Source organism: Rattus norvegicus, chromosome 11 (assembly GCF_036323735.1).
Source record: "Rattus norvegicus strain BN/NHsdMcwi chromosome 11, GRCr8, whole genome shotgun sequence".
NCBI lineage: Eukaryota > Metazoa > Chordata > Mammalia > Rodentia > Muridae > Rattus > Rattus norvegicus.
In genome coordinates this window covers 77,410,458-77,427,100 of record NC_086029.1, presented here as the reverse complement: position 1 = coordinate 77,427,100, position 16,643 = coordinate 77,410,458, and the positions used below count along the sequence as shown (strand labels likewise).

The 16,643-nt window shown below is 39.1% G+C and overlaps 1 protein-coding gene across 6 annotated transcripts in view; it reads left to right on the top strand.

Annotated features, from left to right (window-relative positions):
* The window catches only part of Iqcb1 (IQ motif containing B1), a 54,555-nt gene extending 38,440 nt beyond the window's left edge, over positions 1-16,115 (top strand). For 4 of the 6 annotated variants that reach the window (XM_006248395.5, XM_006248396.5, XM_006248397.4 and 1 more), the window contains exons 13-15: positions 2,577-2,708; positions 14,791-14,947; positions 15,557-16,115. In XM_006248395.5, coding sequence (XP_006248457.1) covers positions 2,577-2,708; positions 14,791-14,947; positions 15,557-15,786 — 519 coding nt within the window. In that variant the 3' untranslated portion in view covers positions 15,787-16,115. Of the gene's footprint in view, positions 1-2,576; positions 2,709-14,790 lie in introns of all 6 variants that reach the window. The other 2 variants (XR_010055955.1, NM_001107092.1) reach the window with 2 other exon arrangements.
* The last annotated feature ends 528 nt before the right edge of the window (positions 16,116-16,643 follow it).

Genomic DNA, 16,643 nt, shown 5'->3' with positions numbered 1-16,643 from the left:
CAAGGCTTGCCTAAACTATGTGAAGCTTGGCAAACCAAAAACCCCAGTAATAGAAATATTTAGGTATATTCTTTTGTTTTAGTGTTTTTATTGCTACAAAACACCATGGCCAAAAAGCGAGTTGGGAAGGAAAGGGTTTATTTATTTGACTTAACTTCCATGTCATAATTCATCACTAGAGGAAATCAGAACAGGAATTCCTGCAGAGCTGGCACCTAGAGGTCGGAGCTGATGCAGAGCACATGGAGGGATGCTGCTCACTGGTTTGTTCAGCCTGCTGTCTTATAGAACCCAGGACCAGTAGCCCAGGGATGGCACAACCCACAGTGGGCGAGGCTCTCCCCCATTGATCACTGGTTGGGAAAGTATCCTTCAGCTGGATCTCTTGGAGACACTTCCTCAACTGTGGCACCTTTCTCTGTGATGACTCCATCTTGTGTCAGGTTGACACAAAAAGCAGCCAGTGCAGCTGACCCCTTGTCAACTTGACACATAAACAAATCACTTTTAAGCTACAACCCTTACTTTCTTGTTCATCCCCAAGATCTAAATAACTGTAAAAGCTCCACAGCCTTTACAAACCAAACACATTTAAATTTCAGTTCCTTTAAAGTATCCAATCTCATGAAAACAATCCATGTCTTTTACAGTTCAAACTCTCTTAACTGTGAGCTCCAGTAAAAGACTTACTTCAAGAGAGAAAAAAATTAAATCAGGGCAAAATCAAGCTCTAAGAGCTATCCAATCCATGGGATCCACCCATGCTCTTCTGGACTTGAGTCAGTCCTCCTCCAAAGTGCTTGGGTCACTTTTCCAGCCCTGCCCTCTGTAGCACGTAGTTTGTTTTCTAGGCTTTGGCTGCCTCCACTGCTGCTGCTGTCCTTTTGTGATCATCCCAGGGTACTGGCATGGCCAAAATACTGGGGTCATTTGCTTCAACTTGACTGCACTCTCAGAAATAGAGTCTCATAGGCTTTTGTAGCACCTAGCCCCAACTTCTCACCATGTCAATCCTGGGCCTTCAACTGCTACTGCACTGTACCTTCAACCAATGGCCTCTCCTGGCCTCTCAGAATACCAAACTTCAACTTCTCTCCCTGACTCTTCATGTCTTTAAAACCAGTACTACCTAGGCAACTCTTATACAGTACCAAGTCCAGCTGCCAACATGAGGTTCAACCTTGGCTATCTCTGGAACACAGCTTCTTTGTGCTCCCAGAAAAGACTTCCCAGAAGACTCCACCTCAGTGATGCTGGTCTCTTCTTAATCACGCTAATGTCTTAGCTCTGGCTCACCAGCATCAGTTGTCCCAGTCATGAAAGGTTTCACGTCAGTAGTTCTGGTATCTTGTTAATCACAGCTGATTGTTCAGCTCCAGCAAACCAGAATCTTAAATCAAAATAACAACAGCCCTGAGAAGAGTCTTTAATCTTCCCTCTGAACTTTCACAAACCAGGACTCTACCTTCTGCACTGCTCTCAACATTTTTATCTTCCAAGCTCCTATAGAACATCCGAATGAGGTCTCAACACTCATTATCTTTTCTAGTATCAAAGTCCTTCCACAATCTTCCCCAAAACACAGTCAGGTCTGTCACAGCAATACCCCAGTATGCTGGTACCAACTTGTCTTAGTTAGGGTTCCTGTTGCTGCAACAAAATACTGTGACCAAAAAGCAAGTGGAGAGGAAAGTGCTTATTTGGCTCACCCTTCCAGATCATAATCTATCATTTGGAGGAAGTCAGAACAGGAACTCAAGTAGGACAGGAACCTGGAAGCAGGAAGGAGGACGTGGAGGGGTGCTGCTTACTGGCTTGGTTCCCCTGACTTGCTCAGTTTACCGTCTTGTAGAACCTAAGACCACCAGCCCAGGGATGGCACCACACACAATGGGTTTGGGCCCTTCCCCATTGATCACTAGTTGAGAAAATGCCCTTCAGCTGGATCTCATGAAGGCATTTCCTCAACTGAGGCTTCTTTCTCTGTGATGACTCTTAGCTTGTATCAACTTGACACACAAAACCAGCAAGTTCACCTTTTGAAAAGATTAAAAGTAGATAGTACCATGGTGGGAAAGTAATGTATGCTTATAGAAACCAGACTTCAACTGGTAGAGGTATTAAGTATATTTGCAACTTACCGGTATTTTTTACTTAAATGGATTTATTTGCACATAGCCTTATTAGAAGTAGAGGTGGATCTATATTGTTAAAAATTATTATATTTATTTGTTTTTAAGATTTATTTATTTATTATATATAAGTACACTGTAGCTGTCTTCAGACACACCAGAAGAGGGCATCAGATCTTATTACAGATGGTTGTGAGCCACCATGTGGTTGCTGGGATTTGAACTCAAGACCTCTGAAAGAGCAGTCAGTGCTCTTAACCACTGAGCCATCTCTACAGCCCCATTACATTTCCTTATTTTGTCACAGTCTCATTCCCCTCCTCATGCATACTCAGAGTTGCCTAATGTAACCTTGCTGTTACTGACTTAGGTTATAAGGAAAAGAGTTCTAGTAAGGGAACAGATTCAAAAGCTCTTCTTTTTTTTCCCTCTACCTCATTCCAGGTTCTTAAATTCCTAGCAAAGTGCCGTAAGAAAAAGAAACTCTTTGCCTCTTGGCATGGACTCCAAGAACTCACTGATGCACGCCGAGTTGAACTGAAGCAACAAGTGGATGACTATGTCAAAAGACATCCGGTATATAGGTTTCTGTGCTGAAATACATGTTACATTAATCCATTGCATGGTCTTTTCCACCAAAGTAGTATCCCATATGTAGATTCACATTGAATATTGGATACAAGTTCCTTAGATTTAGTAGACTTGAGCTCTTCTTACAGTTATAGGATCAAAAGGTATAATTGGTGGTAAGTGGGGACTCAGCTTAAAAATTGGTTATTTCCTGTACTGTGCCAACAAAACTTGTGTGTTGCTTCTTTTTTAATACTAGTGTAAAATCTTGTCTGTTTTGAATATTTTAATAAGAATATAAATTGTCAACCAATTGAGTATTCATTCTACCTCTTACACTCACTAGTTTAAACTCCTAAGACACAGTAAGATGTGAAATTTGATGCCCTGCCTCTTTGGTTTTAAAACTGTAATGCTGCTGACACCTTTGCACAGCAGAAACATCCATTTCTCCGTCTTGGTGTGAGCATAGTGATATGGGGTAGGTGCTGCCTGCTTCTTCCCTCTGTTTCTGACCTTACACTTCTGCACTTCTTTGAAGGACATTTCTGTCTGTCTTTAGAAGGACTTAACCATTCTTGTGATTATTTTTAATCAGTTGTATATCTGCCTACTCTTTTCTTTTATTCCCCATGTTTCTATACTTGTCAAATTTTATGGAAAAACTGACAGTTTATACATTTCAATCAGAATTCTTACTTTCAATTCTTTTTTTTTTTTTTTCGGAGCTGGGGACCGAACCCAGGGCCTTGTGCTTGCTAGGCAAGCGCTCTACCACTGAGCCAAATCCCCAACCCCCTTACTTTCCATTCTTAGTATGTTAAAGTACTGCTCACATTTCATTAGGATTGTGTTACTGCTGCCTGCATCTGAATTTGTTTCTTCCCTTCCTTCTTCCTTTCCCCTCCTCATACAAGCACACGTTTCTACAGTCTGAAGTCTGAGCCCAGAATGGTGATTTACATTGTTAATCCCAGCACTCAGGAGGCAAATACAGGCAGATGAGTTCGAGAACAGCCTGGGCTATAGAGCAAGGATACCTGGACTACACAGAGAAACCCTATCTCAAAAAGAAAAAAAAAAACTGTTAAAGGTTTGATATAGTAGTTTTTAGGTAATCCTACCACTCAACATTTTATTCTAACAGAGCCTGTCCTCCACAACATGTGAAGAAGAGTACAAACGTATCTGTGTCACACGGACCTGATAACCACTGGGACAGAGCAGTGATAGAAAGCAAACTGTATAACAAGGTTTAGTCCTATTGTAAAAGAGTTTTCTCATCATTGTTTAAATCTTTTTAAAATATCACTCACTCTTGTCATATGCACCACAAAATGATGGAGTGTTCAGCTTTGTGACATTTCTATTGTTGTAGGACTAAAGTAGCTATAGGTTATAGCAAAATGAATAGATGTGGTAGCACCTCAACTAAAATGTATGTATGTATGTATGTATGTATGTATGTATGTATGTATGTATGTATGGTCTAGGGGTCAGAAGACTACTTGTAGTCAGTCCTCTCTTTCCACCATGTAGGTTATAAACATCAAACTCAGATAGGTCATCAGGCTTGGCAGCACAAAGAGCCTTTACTCACTGAGCCATCTCACCACTGAAAACTATTTTCTAAAATAAGCTTTTGGTTTTAGTTTGCTGCTCTTTGTTTTAATAGTAATAATTTATATTATAGTCTTTATAGCATGCTAAAAAATAAAATATATGGAAAAAATAACATAAAAGCCAGAAGAGAAGAAATACATATATGGTTTAAATTCTTGTGTATAAATTAGTATAGTTTCATTCAGAATTAAGTTGATAAGTTAATGCTACATAATAGAAATCCTACAATGAACAGAAAGCAAAAAGTTACAAAGGAAATGAAACCAAGTTAAAAAAATATACTTAATTAATCAAAAAGAAAATAGGAAAGGGGGGAATGTATTTTAAAAAATAACAGGACTAATAGGAAAAATCAAGGTAATAGGCTGAAACATGATTATGTTACAGTAACTTTCCTCATTTAGGGTCTAGTTAAAAAAAAAACAGGCTTTCAGAGTAAAAACTAAAATCTGTGCAGGAAAGATGGCTCAGCAGTTATGAACACTTGCTGCTCTTGTAGAGGACCCATATTCAGTTCCCAGCACCAGCATCAGATGATTACAACTACCTTTAAGTTTAGTGTTAAGGGTCCAACACCCTCTCTTGGCCTCTCTGGGCACTGTACACACATGGTGCACATGGAAACATGTACGGTACACCCACATAACTTTTTTTTTTTTTATTAACTTGAGTATTTCTTATATACATTTCAAGTGTTATTCCCTTTCCCGGTTTCCGGGCAAACATCCCCCTCGCCCCTCCCTTTCCTTATGGGTGTTCCCCTCCCAACCCTCCCCCCATTGCCGCCCTCCCCCCATAGTCTAGTTCACTGGGGGTTCAGTCTTAGCAGGACCCAGGGCTTCCCCTTCCACTGGTGCTCTTACTAGGATATTCATTGCTACCTATGGGGTCAGAGTCCAGGGTCAGTCCATGTATAGTCTTTAGGTAGTGGCTTAGTCCCTGGAAGCTCTGGTTGCTTGACACATTGTTGTACTTTTGGGGTCTCGAGCCCCTTCAAACTCTTCCAGTTCTTTCTCTGATTCCTTCAACGGGGGCCTATTCTCAGTTCAGTGGTTTGCTGCTGGCATTCGCCTCTGTATTTGCTGTATTCTGGCTGTGTCTCTCAGGAGCAATCTACATCCGATTCCTGTAGGCCTGCACTTCTTTGCTTCGTCCATCTTCTCTAATTGGGTGGCTGTATATGTATGGGTCATATGTGGGGCAGGCTCTGAATGGGTGTTCCTTCAGTCTCTGTTTTAATCTTTGCCTCTCCCTTTCCTGCCAAGGGTATTCTTTTTCCTCATTTAAAGAAGGAGTGAAGCATTCACATTTTGATCATCCGTCTTGAGTTTCGTTTGTTCTAGGGATCTAGGGTAATTCAAGCATTTGGGCTAATAGCCACTTATCAATGAGTGCATACCATGTATGTCTTTCTGTGAATGGGTTAGCTCACTCAGGATGATATTTTCCAGTTCCAACCATTTGCCTACGAATTTCATAAACTCGTTGTTTTTGATAGCTGAGTAATATTCCATTGTGTAGATGTACCACATTTTCTGAATCCATTCCTCTGTTGAAGGGCATCTGGGTTCTTTCCAGTTTCTGGCTATTATAAATAAGGCTGCGATGAACATAGTGGAGCACGTGTCTCTTTTGTATGTTGAGGAATCTTTTGGGTATATGCCCAAGAGAGGTATAGTTGGATCCTCAGGCAGTTCAATGTCCAATTTTCTGAGGAACCTCCAGACTGATTTCCAGAATGGTTGTACCAGTCTGCAATCCCACCACCAATTGAGGAGTGTTCCTCTTTCTCCACATCCTCGCCAGCATCTGCTGTCACCTGAGTTTTTGATCTTAGCCATTCTCACTGGTGTGAGGTGAAATCTCACGGTTGTTTTGATTTGCATTTCCCTTATGACTAAAGATGTTGAACATTTCTTTAGGTGTTTCTCAGCCATTCGGCATTCCTCAGCTGTGAATTCTTTGTTTAGCTCTGAACCCCATTTTTTAATAGGGTTATTTGTCTCCCTGCGGTCTAACTTCTTGAGTTCTTTGTATATTTTGGATATAAGGCCTCTATCTGTTGTAGGATTGGTAAAGATCTTTTCCCAATCTGTTGGTTGCCGTTTTGTCCTAACCACAGTGTCCTTTGCCTTACAGAAGCTTTGCAGTTTTATGAGATCCCATTTGTCGATTCTTGATCTTAGAGCATAAGCCATTGGTGTTTTGTTCAGGAAATTTTTTCCAGTGCCCATGTGTTCCAGATGCTTCCCTAGTTTTTCTTCTATTAGTTTGAGTGTGTCTGGTTTGATGTGGAGGTCCTTGATCCACTTGGACTTAAGCTTTGTACAGGGTGATAAGGATGGATCGATCTGCATTCTTCTACATGTTGCCCTCCAGTTGAACCAGCACCATTTGCTGAAAATGCTATCTTTTTTCCATTGGATGGTTTTGGCTCCTTTGTCAAAAATCAAGTGACCATAGGTGTGTGCGTTCATTTCTGGGTCTTCAATTCTATTCCATTGGTCTATCTGTCTGTCTCTGTACCAATACCATGCAGTTTTTATCACTATTGCTCTGTAATACTGCTTGAGTTCAGGGATAGTGATTCCCCCTGACGTCCTTTTATTGTTGAGGATAGCTTTAGCTATCCTGGGTTTTTTGTTATTCCAGATGAATTTGCAAATTGTTTTGTCTAACTCTTTGAAGAATTGGATTGGTATTTTGATGGGGATTGCATTGAATCTGTAGATCGCTTTTGGTAAAATGGCCATTTTTACTATATTAATCCTGCCAATCCATGAGCATGGGACATCTTTCCATCTTCTGAGGTCTTCTTCAATTTCTTTCCTCAGAACTTCTTTCTTGAAGTTCTTATTGTACAGATCTTTTACTTGCTTGGTTAAAGTCACACCGAGGTACTTTATATTATTTGGGTCTATTATGAAGGGTGTCGTTTCCCTAATTTCTTTCTTGGCTTGTTTCTCTTTTGTATAGAGGAAGGCAACTGATTTATTTGAGTTAATTTTATACCCAGCCACTTTGCTGAAGTTGTTTATCAGCTTTAGTAGTTCTCTGGTGGAACTTTTGGGATCACTTAAATATACTATCATGTCATCTGCAAATAGTGATATTTTGACTTCTTCTTTTCCGATCTGTATCCCCTTGACCTCCTTTTGTTGTCTGATTGCTCTGGCTAGAACTTCAAGAACTATATTGAATAAGTAGGGAGAGAGTCGGCAGCCTTGTCTAGTCCCTGATTTTAGTGGGATTGCTTCAAGTTTCTCTCCATTTAGTTTAATGTTAGCAACTGGTTTGCTGTATATGGCTTTTACTATGTTTAGGTATGGGCCTTGAATTCCTATTCTTTCCAGGACTTTTATCATGAAGGGGTGTTGAATTTTGTCAAATGCTTTCTCAGCATCTAATGAAATGATCATGTGGTTCTGTTCTTTCAGTTTGTTTATATAATGGATCACATTGATGGTTTTCCGTATATTAAGCCATCCCTGCATGCCTGGGATGAAGCCTACTTGATCATGGTGGATGATTGTTTTGATGTGCTCTTGAATTCGGTTTGCCAGAATTTTATTGAGTATTTTTGCGTCGATATTCATAAGGGAAATTGGTCTGAAGTTCTCTTTCTTTGTTGTGTCTTTGTGTGGTTTAGGTATAAGAGTAATTGTGGCTTCGTAGAAGGAATTCGGTAGGGCTCCATCTGTTTCAATTTTGTGGAATAGTTTGGATAATATTGGTATGAGGTCTTCTATGAAGGTCTGATAGAATTCTGCACTAAACCCGTCTGGACCTGGGCTCTTTTTGGTTGGGAGACCTTTAATGACTGCTTCTATTTCCTTAGGAGTTATGGGGTTGTTTAACTGGTTTATCTGTTCCTGATTTAACTTCGATACCTGGTATCTGTCTAGGAAATTGTCCATTTCCTGAAGATTTTCAAATTTTGTTGAATATAGGTTTTTATAGTAAGATCTGATGATTTTTTGAATTTCCTCTGAATCTGTAGTTATGTCTCCCTTTTCATTTCTGATTTTGTTAATTTGGACGCACTCTCTGTGTCCTCTCGTTAGTCTGGCTAAGGGTTTATCTATCTTGTTGATTTTCTCAAAGAACCAACTTTTGGTTCTGTTGATTCTTTCTATGGTCCTTTTTGTTTCTACTTGGTTGATTTCAGCTCTGAGTTTGATTATTTCCTGCCTTCTACTCCTCCTGGGTGTATTTGCTTCTTTTTGTTCTAGAGCTTTTAGGTGTGCTGTCAAGCTGCTGACATATGCTCTTTCCTGTTTCTTTCTGCAGGCACTCAGCACTATGAGTTTTCCTCTTAGCACAGCTTTCATTGTGTCCCATAAGTTTGAGTATGTTGTATCTTCATTTTCATTAAATTCTAAAAATTTTTTAATTTCTTTCTTTATTTCTTCCTTGACCAGGTTATCATTGAGTAGAGCATTGTTCAATTTCCACATATATGTGGGCATTCTTCCTTGATTGATATTGAAGACCAGTTTTAGGCCGTGGTGGTCCGATAGCACGCATGGGATTATTTCTATCTTTCTGTACCTGTTGAGGCCCGTTTTTTGACCAATTATATGGTCAGTTTTGGAGAAAGTGCCATGAGGAGCTGAGAAGAAGGTATATCCTTTTGCTTTAGGATAGAATGTTCTATAAATATCCGTTAAGTCCATTTGGCTCATGACTTCTCTTAGTCTGTCGACATCACTGTTTAATTTCTGTTTCCATGATCTGTCCATTGATGAGAGTGGGGTGTTGAAATCTCCCACTATTATTGTGTGAGGTGCAATGTGTGTTTTGAGCTTTAGTAAGGTTTCTTTTACGTATGTAGGTGCCCTTGTATTTGGGGCATAGATATTTAGGATTGAGAGTTCATCTTGGTGGATTTTTCCTTTGATGAATATGAAGTGTCCTTCCTTATCTTTTTTGATGACTTTTAGTTGGAAATTGATTTTATTTGATATTAGAATGGCTACTCCAGCTTGCTTCTTCTGACCATTTGCTTGGAAAGTTGTTTTCCAGCCTTTCACTCTGAGGTAGTGTCTGTCTTTGTCTCTGAGGTGTGTTTCCTGTAGGCAGCAGAATGCAGGGTCCTCGTTGCGTATCCAGTTTGTTAATCTATGTCTTTTTATTGGGGAGTTGAGGCCATTGATATTGAGAGATATTAAGGAATAGTGATTATTGCTTCTCGTTATATTCATATTTGGATGTAAGGTTATGTTTGTGTGCTTTCATTCTCTTTGTTTTGTTGCCAAGACGATTAGTTTCTTGCTTCTTCTAGGGTATAGCTTGCCTCCTTATGTTGGGCTTTACCATTTATTATCCTTTGTAGTGCTGGATTTGTAGAAAGATATTGTGTAAATTTGGTTTTGTCATGGAATGTCTTGGTTTCTCCATCAATGTTAATTGAGAGTTTTGCTGGATACAGTAACCTGGGCTGGCATTTGTGTTCTCTTAGGGTCTGTATGACATCAGTCCAGGATCTTCTGGCCTTCATAGTTTCTGGCGAGAAGTCTGGTGTGATTCTGATAGGTCTGCCTTTATATGTTACCTGACCTTTTTCCCTTACTGCTTTTAATATTCTTTCTTTATTTTGTGCGTTTGGTGTTTTGACAATTATGTGACGGGAGGTGTTTCTTTTCTGGTCCAATCTATTTGGAGTTCTGTAGGCTTCTTGTATGTCTATGGGTATCTCTTTTTTTAGGTTAGGGAAGTTTTCTTCTATGATTTTGTTGGAGATATTTACTGGTCCTTTGAGCTGGGAGTCTTCACTCTCTTCTATACCTATTATCCTTAGGTTTGATCTTCTCATTGAGTCCTGGATTTCCTGTATGTTTTGGACCAGTAGCTTTTTCCGCTTTACATTATCCTTGACAGTTGAGTCAATGATCTCTATGGAATCTTCTGCTCCTGAGATTCTCTCTTCCATCTCTTGTATTCTGTTGGTGAAGCTTGTATCTACAGCTCCTTGTCTCTTCTTTTGGTTTTCTATATCCAGGGCTGTTTCCCTGTGTTCTTTCTTGATTGCTTCTATTTCCATCCTCAATTCCTTCAACTGTTTGATTGTGTTTTCCTGGAATTCTTTCAGGGATTTTTGTGTCTCCTCTCTATGGGCTTCTGCTTGTTTATTTATGTTTTCCTGGAATTCTTTCAGGCATTTTTGCGATTCCTCTCTGTAGGCTTCTACTTGTTCTCTAAGGGAGTTCTTCACGTCTTTCTTGAAGTCCTCCAGCATCATGATCAAAAATGATTTTGAAACTAGATCTTGCTTTTCTGGTGTGTTTGGATATTCCATGTTTGTTTTGATGGGAGAATTGGGCTCTGATGGTGCCATGTAGTCTTGGTTTCTGTTGCTTGGGTTCCTGCGCTTGCCTCTCGCCATCAGATTATCTCTAGTGTTACTTTGTTCTGCTATTTCTGACAGTGGCTAGACTGTCCTATAAGCCTGTGTGTCAGGAGTGCTATAGACCTGTTTTCCTCTCTTTCAGTCAGTTATGGGGACAGAGTGTTCTGCTTTCGGGCGTGTAGTTTTTCCTCTCTACAGGTCTTCAGCTGTTCCTGTGGGCCTGTGTCTTGAGTTCACCAGGCAGCTTTCTTGCAGCAGAAAATTTGGTCTTACCTGTGGTCCTGAGGCTCAAGTTCGCTCGTGGGGTGCTGCCCAGGGGCTCTCTGCAGCGGCAGCAACCAGGAAGACCTGTGTCGCCCCTTCCGGGAGCTTCAGTGCACCAGGGTTCCAGATGGTCTTTGGCTTTTTCCTCTGGCGTCCGAGATGTGTGTGCAGGGAGCAGTCTCTTCTGGTTTCCCAGGCTTGTCTGCCTCTCTGAAGGTTTAGCTCTCCCTCCCACTCCCACATAACTTTTAAAAGTAAGGCTTGGTTATATATTAATTAGAAAACATGTTTTTTTAAGATGGAAAATAAAATGAAACAGAATACTGTCACAAAGTGTCATTTAATCAACAGAACATAAAATTTCTAAAGCTTTTTGTACCCAATAACATACATTCATAACATTGTGAATGAGCCTTGAAAGAATGTTAAGTGCAATAAGCCAGATGTAAAGGACAAATACTGTGTGGGTCCACTTGTCCAAGTTGGATGGAGCCATCAACCAATAGAAACAGAAAACAGAATCATGGTTACAGGAGCTAAGCACATACATTTCCTAGAGGTTCATGTAATTAATTAGTACAATAGAAAATTAAAGGAATTACATACCTATTAATAGAAAAGCTGAACTTCAACCCCAATTCCATATCATGTACAAAATTTAACTTAAAATGTATCAAATCTAGTGAAATACATGTCCTAAAACTATACGACTTGTAGAAGAAAATATGATAGAAAATTGTGGGGGTTGGGGATTTAGCTCAGTGGGGTTTGGGGATTTAGCTCAGTGGGGGTTGGGGATTTAGTTCAGTGGTAGAGCACTTGCTTAGCAAGCGCAAGGCCCTGGGTTTGGTCCCCAGCTCCGAAAAAAAGAAAAAAGAAAAAAAAATTGTGACATTTAGTCAGTGATTTTCAAATATCGCAGAAACCAAAAAAGAAAATTGATGGACTTCAAAATTTAAAACATGTGCTCTTCAGAACTGTTAAGATAATGAAAATAGAAATCAAAGGTTAGAAAAATATCTTGTTATTCATTTTCTACATACTAATCCATATAAAGAATTTTTTAAAACTGAACAGTAGGAAAACACATGATCTATTTTTTTAATGGCCTAAAGACTTGAAAAGACAGTTCAATACATGTAGCAAACACATGAAAAGGTGCATCAGCATCCATTAGAGAAAATAATGATTAAAACCACAGTAAGGTGATCTACACCCATTGGAATGCCTAGATTTTTAAAGACTAAAACACTGAGTGTTGTCAAGCAAATAGAAGATCTGTGACTGCTCAGATCTCATAAGAATGTAAAAATAATTTGATAGTTTACTAACCATATTATCAGGATGGAGATATCTCAGAGCTTAAGAGTGCTTACTGCCCTTTCGGTGGACCTGAGTTACAGTCCCAGCACCCATGTTGAGGAGCTCACAACCACCAGAATTGTCAACTCCAATTCTAGTGGAATTGACACCCGTTGGGCCTCCACAGACACCCACATGCTTGTGTATGTATATGCACACACACACAGAGACAAATAAAAATAAGTCTTTAAAAGCATATAAAATAAAATACTAGTATATGCAGAACCCTGCATGTATCCAGCACTGCAAAAGTAAAACTACAAAACCTAAAAGATACTGTTTTAAGAATAGTTAATTATGTAGACACATGAAGTACTTTTAACTTGTATAGCTTTAACCACCATTTTATCTTTAGACTTTTTTCCACTTTTGATTAAACAGAATACCTATTTTCCCCCTCGCCTCCTGATAACTACCAGTATGTGTCTGAATTTGACTAAGTATTTAATATGAAGTCATATCCTTTGTACATAATTTATTTCATTTAGTATATAATGTCTTTCGGATTCATTCAGGCTGTAGATTGTGGCTACTTTTTCTTTTTTTCTTAAAATGTGAATGAAATTCCACTGGGCATATTCCACAGGCAGAGACAGATAGCTAGATCTCTGAGTTTTAGGCCTAGTTGATCTGTACAATAAGACACTATCTAAAATAATAATAATATTTTGGTTAACAGTCTATTATTGATGTGTTGTACATTACTTAAGCAGTAGTGAATATTCAAGGATCTTATTTCTGCTTGGTTTTTGTTTGTTTTGTTTTGTTTTGTTTTGTTTTGTTTTGTTTTGTTTTGTTTTGTTTTGGAGGGGGATGTGTTTCTTGGTTTGCCTTGGTTTTTCTCATGAAGTCCAAACTGGTGTAGAACTCATGCTGTTTTATGAATTTCACTTTGCCTTTTGTTATACAATTCTAGCTCTTATTTTTAGTTTTTCTACCTCTCTTCTTTCACAGGTACTAAAATTCCTTTAGTCCAACGGTATAGTTCTGCCAAATTAGGTCTGCATATCTTTGCATACATTTCACCTCTGGTTACTTACATTCTCCAATCAAATACAGTGTAAATTTGTTGCTTGAGTATATATTTAGGAGAAGTTTGTGTCTGTACAAATTTAGCATATATGCAGTATTTTCTAATGCTTTGGTTCTTCAGTTAAATATGAGTATAGACCTCATAAATGTGGAAGTATGAATAGAAGTCTAATGAATACCACAGTTTGTTATTGTTTACTATGCTTTGATAAGGTCTGTGGCTGAAAGGTAAGTTATCAACTGGAACAGAACTACATTAGTATTTGAGAAAGCTGTGGTGTCAGAAATTTTATCATTTTTTAAAAATTTATTTATTTTATGTATATAGGTACACTGTAGCTGTCCTCAGACACACCAGAAGAGGGCATCAGATCTCATTACAGATGGTTGTGAGCCACGATGTGGTTGCTGGGATTTGAACTCAGGACCTCTGGAAGAACAGTCAGTGCTCTTAACTGCTGAGCCATCTCTCCAGCCCAATTTTATCAGTTTTAAGGCTAAGATTATTTTTTTATCCAAATTAGTCACTAATATCACCCTTAAATTATTTAAATAGTCTAAAGGGTAGGATCTTTTAGCTGATTTTTGTCTCTCATTCTTAGAAACCAGAACCAGTTATAACATTGTGGTAAGGATACATTTGGAATGAGAATGGGATAAGAGATAATATTTCAAATGAAGTCTAAAACAAAGGGAGTTAGCTTCTCTTCTCTTCTGGACTGGTAACTTTACTAAACCATTTATACTTTCATTGTGGTCTCCTAATCTCTGGGTCTCATTACCTACCAGGTCTTTGAAAAATGATGTGTAGAAGGACACCAAAAAGAAACATGGAGACCTAGAGAGACAGCTCAGTGCTTTAGAATACCTGCTCTTGCAGAGGTTCCAGATTCAGTTCCTACACCAATGTAGTAACTCACAACTATCTGTAACTCCAGTTCCAAGGGATCTCACACCCTCTTCTAGCCCCTTCTGAGGGCATAAGACACACATTTGGTGCATATTCATATATGCAGGCAAAACTCATACATGCAAAATAAAATCTAAAAATGGTAACAAAGAAACTGGCCCATCTACATCATTATATAAAGTTAGGGTGTAGGAAGTTGTTTAAATTCTGCTTGGATGGTTTGGTGGATTCTTTTTTGTTTTTGTTGTGGGTCTGTTTGCATGCTTGTTCATTTGTCTTTGAGGTTTTTTGAGACAAGGTGTCACTATATAGCCCAGATTGATCCTGAGCTTATGATTGTGCTTCTGCTCCTGTGTTGAGATGAGAGTCATGAATTCTCACAACTAAAGCTATTTTTGAAGATAATTTAATACTTGCACTAGAGGATAAGTTAGATAAGAACTGTAAGATTCTATTGATAAAATGGGAGATTACTAAAATTTCTAGCTCTGCTATGGTGAGTAGGTAAAGCATATCTTTACAACAAGTTCTCTGTCGTGTGTTTTCAGGGCTCTCAGATGTCAGATGTGGCCAGCAGAGAGCTCCACGCACAAGCACAAGAACGACTTCAACACTATTTTATGGGAAGAGCCATAGAAGAGCGAGCCCAGCAACACAGGGAAGCATTGATGGCTCAGATCAGCACCAATATTGAGCAGTTGATGAGTATGCTCTACATCTGTCTTTGTTTCATAAATGGAATAACCCATGCAAGAGACGTGGCATCCAAAATCTTTAGAAGTGCCACAAATAGTCTTTATTCCAGTCCTTAGGAAATCTTACATCATCCCAGTTTTCAACTGTATACATTCCATTTGTTATAAATTCAAATATTTCAACTCCATCCAAATTACTAATTTTAAAGATGCTGTGCTCTTCTACACACATTCTGCCTAAACTTTTTAAATTTTTTTTTGTATTTTAGAATTAGATAATGACAGCAGTTACAGTACAGTGACCTTTTCAAAAATAACATTTAATGATTTTTTACTGAAGTTTTGCTCTCTTTAAGCTATCTAACACAACTTACTGTTTTTCTCTTCTAAAAGACTTAAAAAGACTGGAAGTTGCCAGGGATTGGGGTTGTTGCTGTCACCCACATCTGTAACTTTTTACTAGACACCTACCTTCATAGTTAGCAGTGACAGCATAGTCAGAGTTAGAGCCCATCCTGTCCTGTCCTGTCCTAACTGTAGCTAGGCTCCAGCTCTGCTGGTTCCAAGTCTGCTTGCCTGGCGTCCTTCCACTGACCCATTTACTTTCTGTTTGCTGCAGAGGCACCAAGTCTGAAGGAGGCGGAAGGAAAGGAGCCTGAGCAGTTCCTGAGTAGATCTAGGCCTGTGGCAGCCAAAGCCAAGCAGGCCCACCTTACCACCCTGAAGCACATACAGGCCCCCTGGTGGAAGAAGCTCGGAGAGGAACCAGGGGATGAGATGGATGTTCCAAAGGACGAGCTTAGTATAGATTTAGGGACTTTATTTATTGGTGGAACCAAGCCTCCCTAGAGAGTTACTGGGAAAGCCGGCATTCTTACCTTTTAAGAGATTGTTGGTTTTGCCTCTGGCATGCAGGAAGACTAGGTCTATGCCAGTGGCTTTCCAGAGCATCTTCTTCATGAACACTTGGAAGCAAAGAGCAGAGCATTGCCTACCTCACTCTCAGTTCTTTCCCCATCTCTACACCCTGTCTGTAGTCACAAACAGATTTGTGGGCTTTTAATTGTGGGACAGAACTCAATGTGAAATTTTATTGTTAATTTGAAATTTCTTTCATTCTGTTTTCTGACTAAAAGTTGTTTTGTTTTTGTTTTTAAATAAATATTGTTTCTGAAAAAGTTGTCAGGATTATTTCAATTTTTTACATTTGTTCAGAATTTCCATTATTTTGACATTGTCATTATTATACACACAAAATATATGTAGTAATTTGTTCTGGATTTTCTTCCTTTTCTTGTTTTTGTTTTGAGATGGTTCTCAGTCCTAGAATTCTAGCTCTTTAGACCTTTGGTCTTGAATTCCCGAAGATGCACCTGCCTCTGCCTCCCGGGAACTGGGATTAAAAGTATGCGCCACCACTGCCATTACCTTTATGGTTTTGTCCTCGACAAGGTTTAGAAAAACAATTTGTCAGCTAAATAACATTTCATGAAGAGACACAGGAGAAGAGACAGAGAAACAGTGGTTTATAGTTCATATATTGTAGTAAATGTTCTTTGAGAGTCTCACAGTGTAGCTCTGGCTGGCCTGGAAGTACCTAACCCTCACAGGTCTACTTGCTGCTTCCTCAGTGCTGGGATTAGAGGCATGTACCACCATGCCTGGCCATTGCTTTGTGTATTTCCTTCTTAAAAATGGTGAAATGG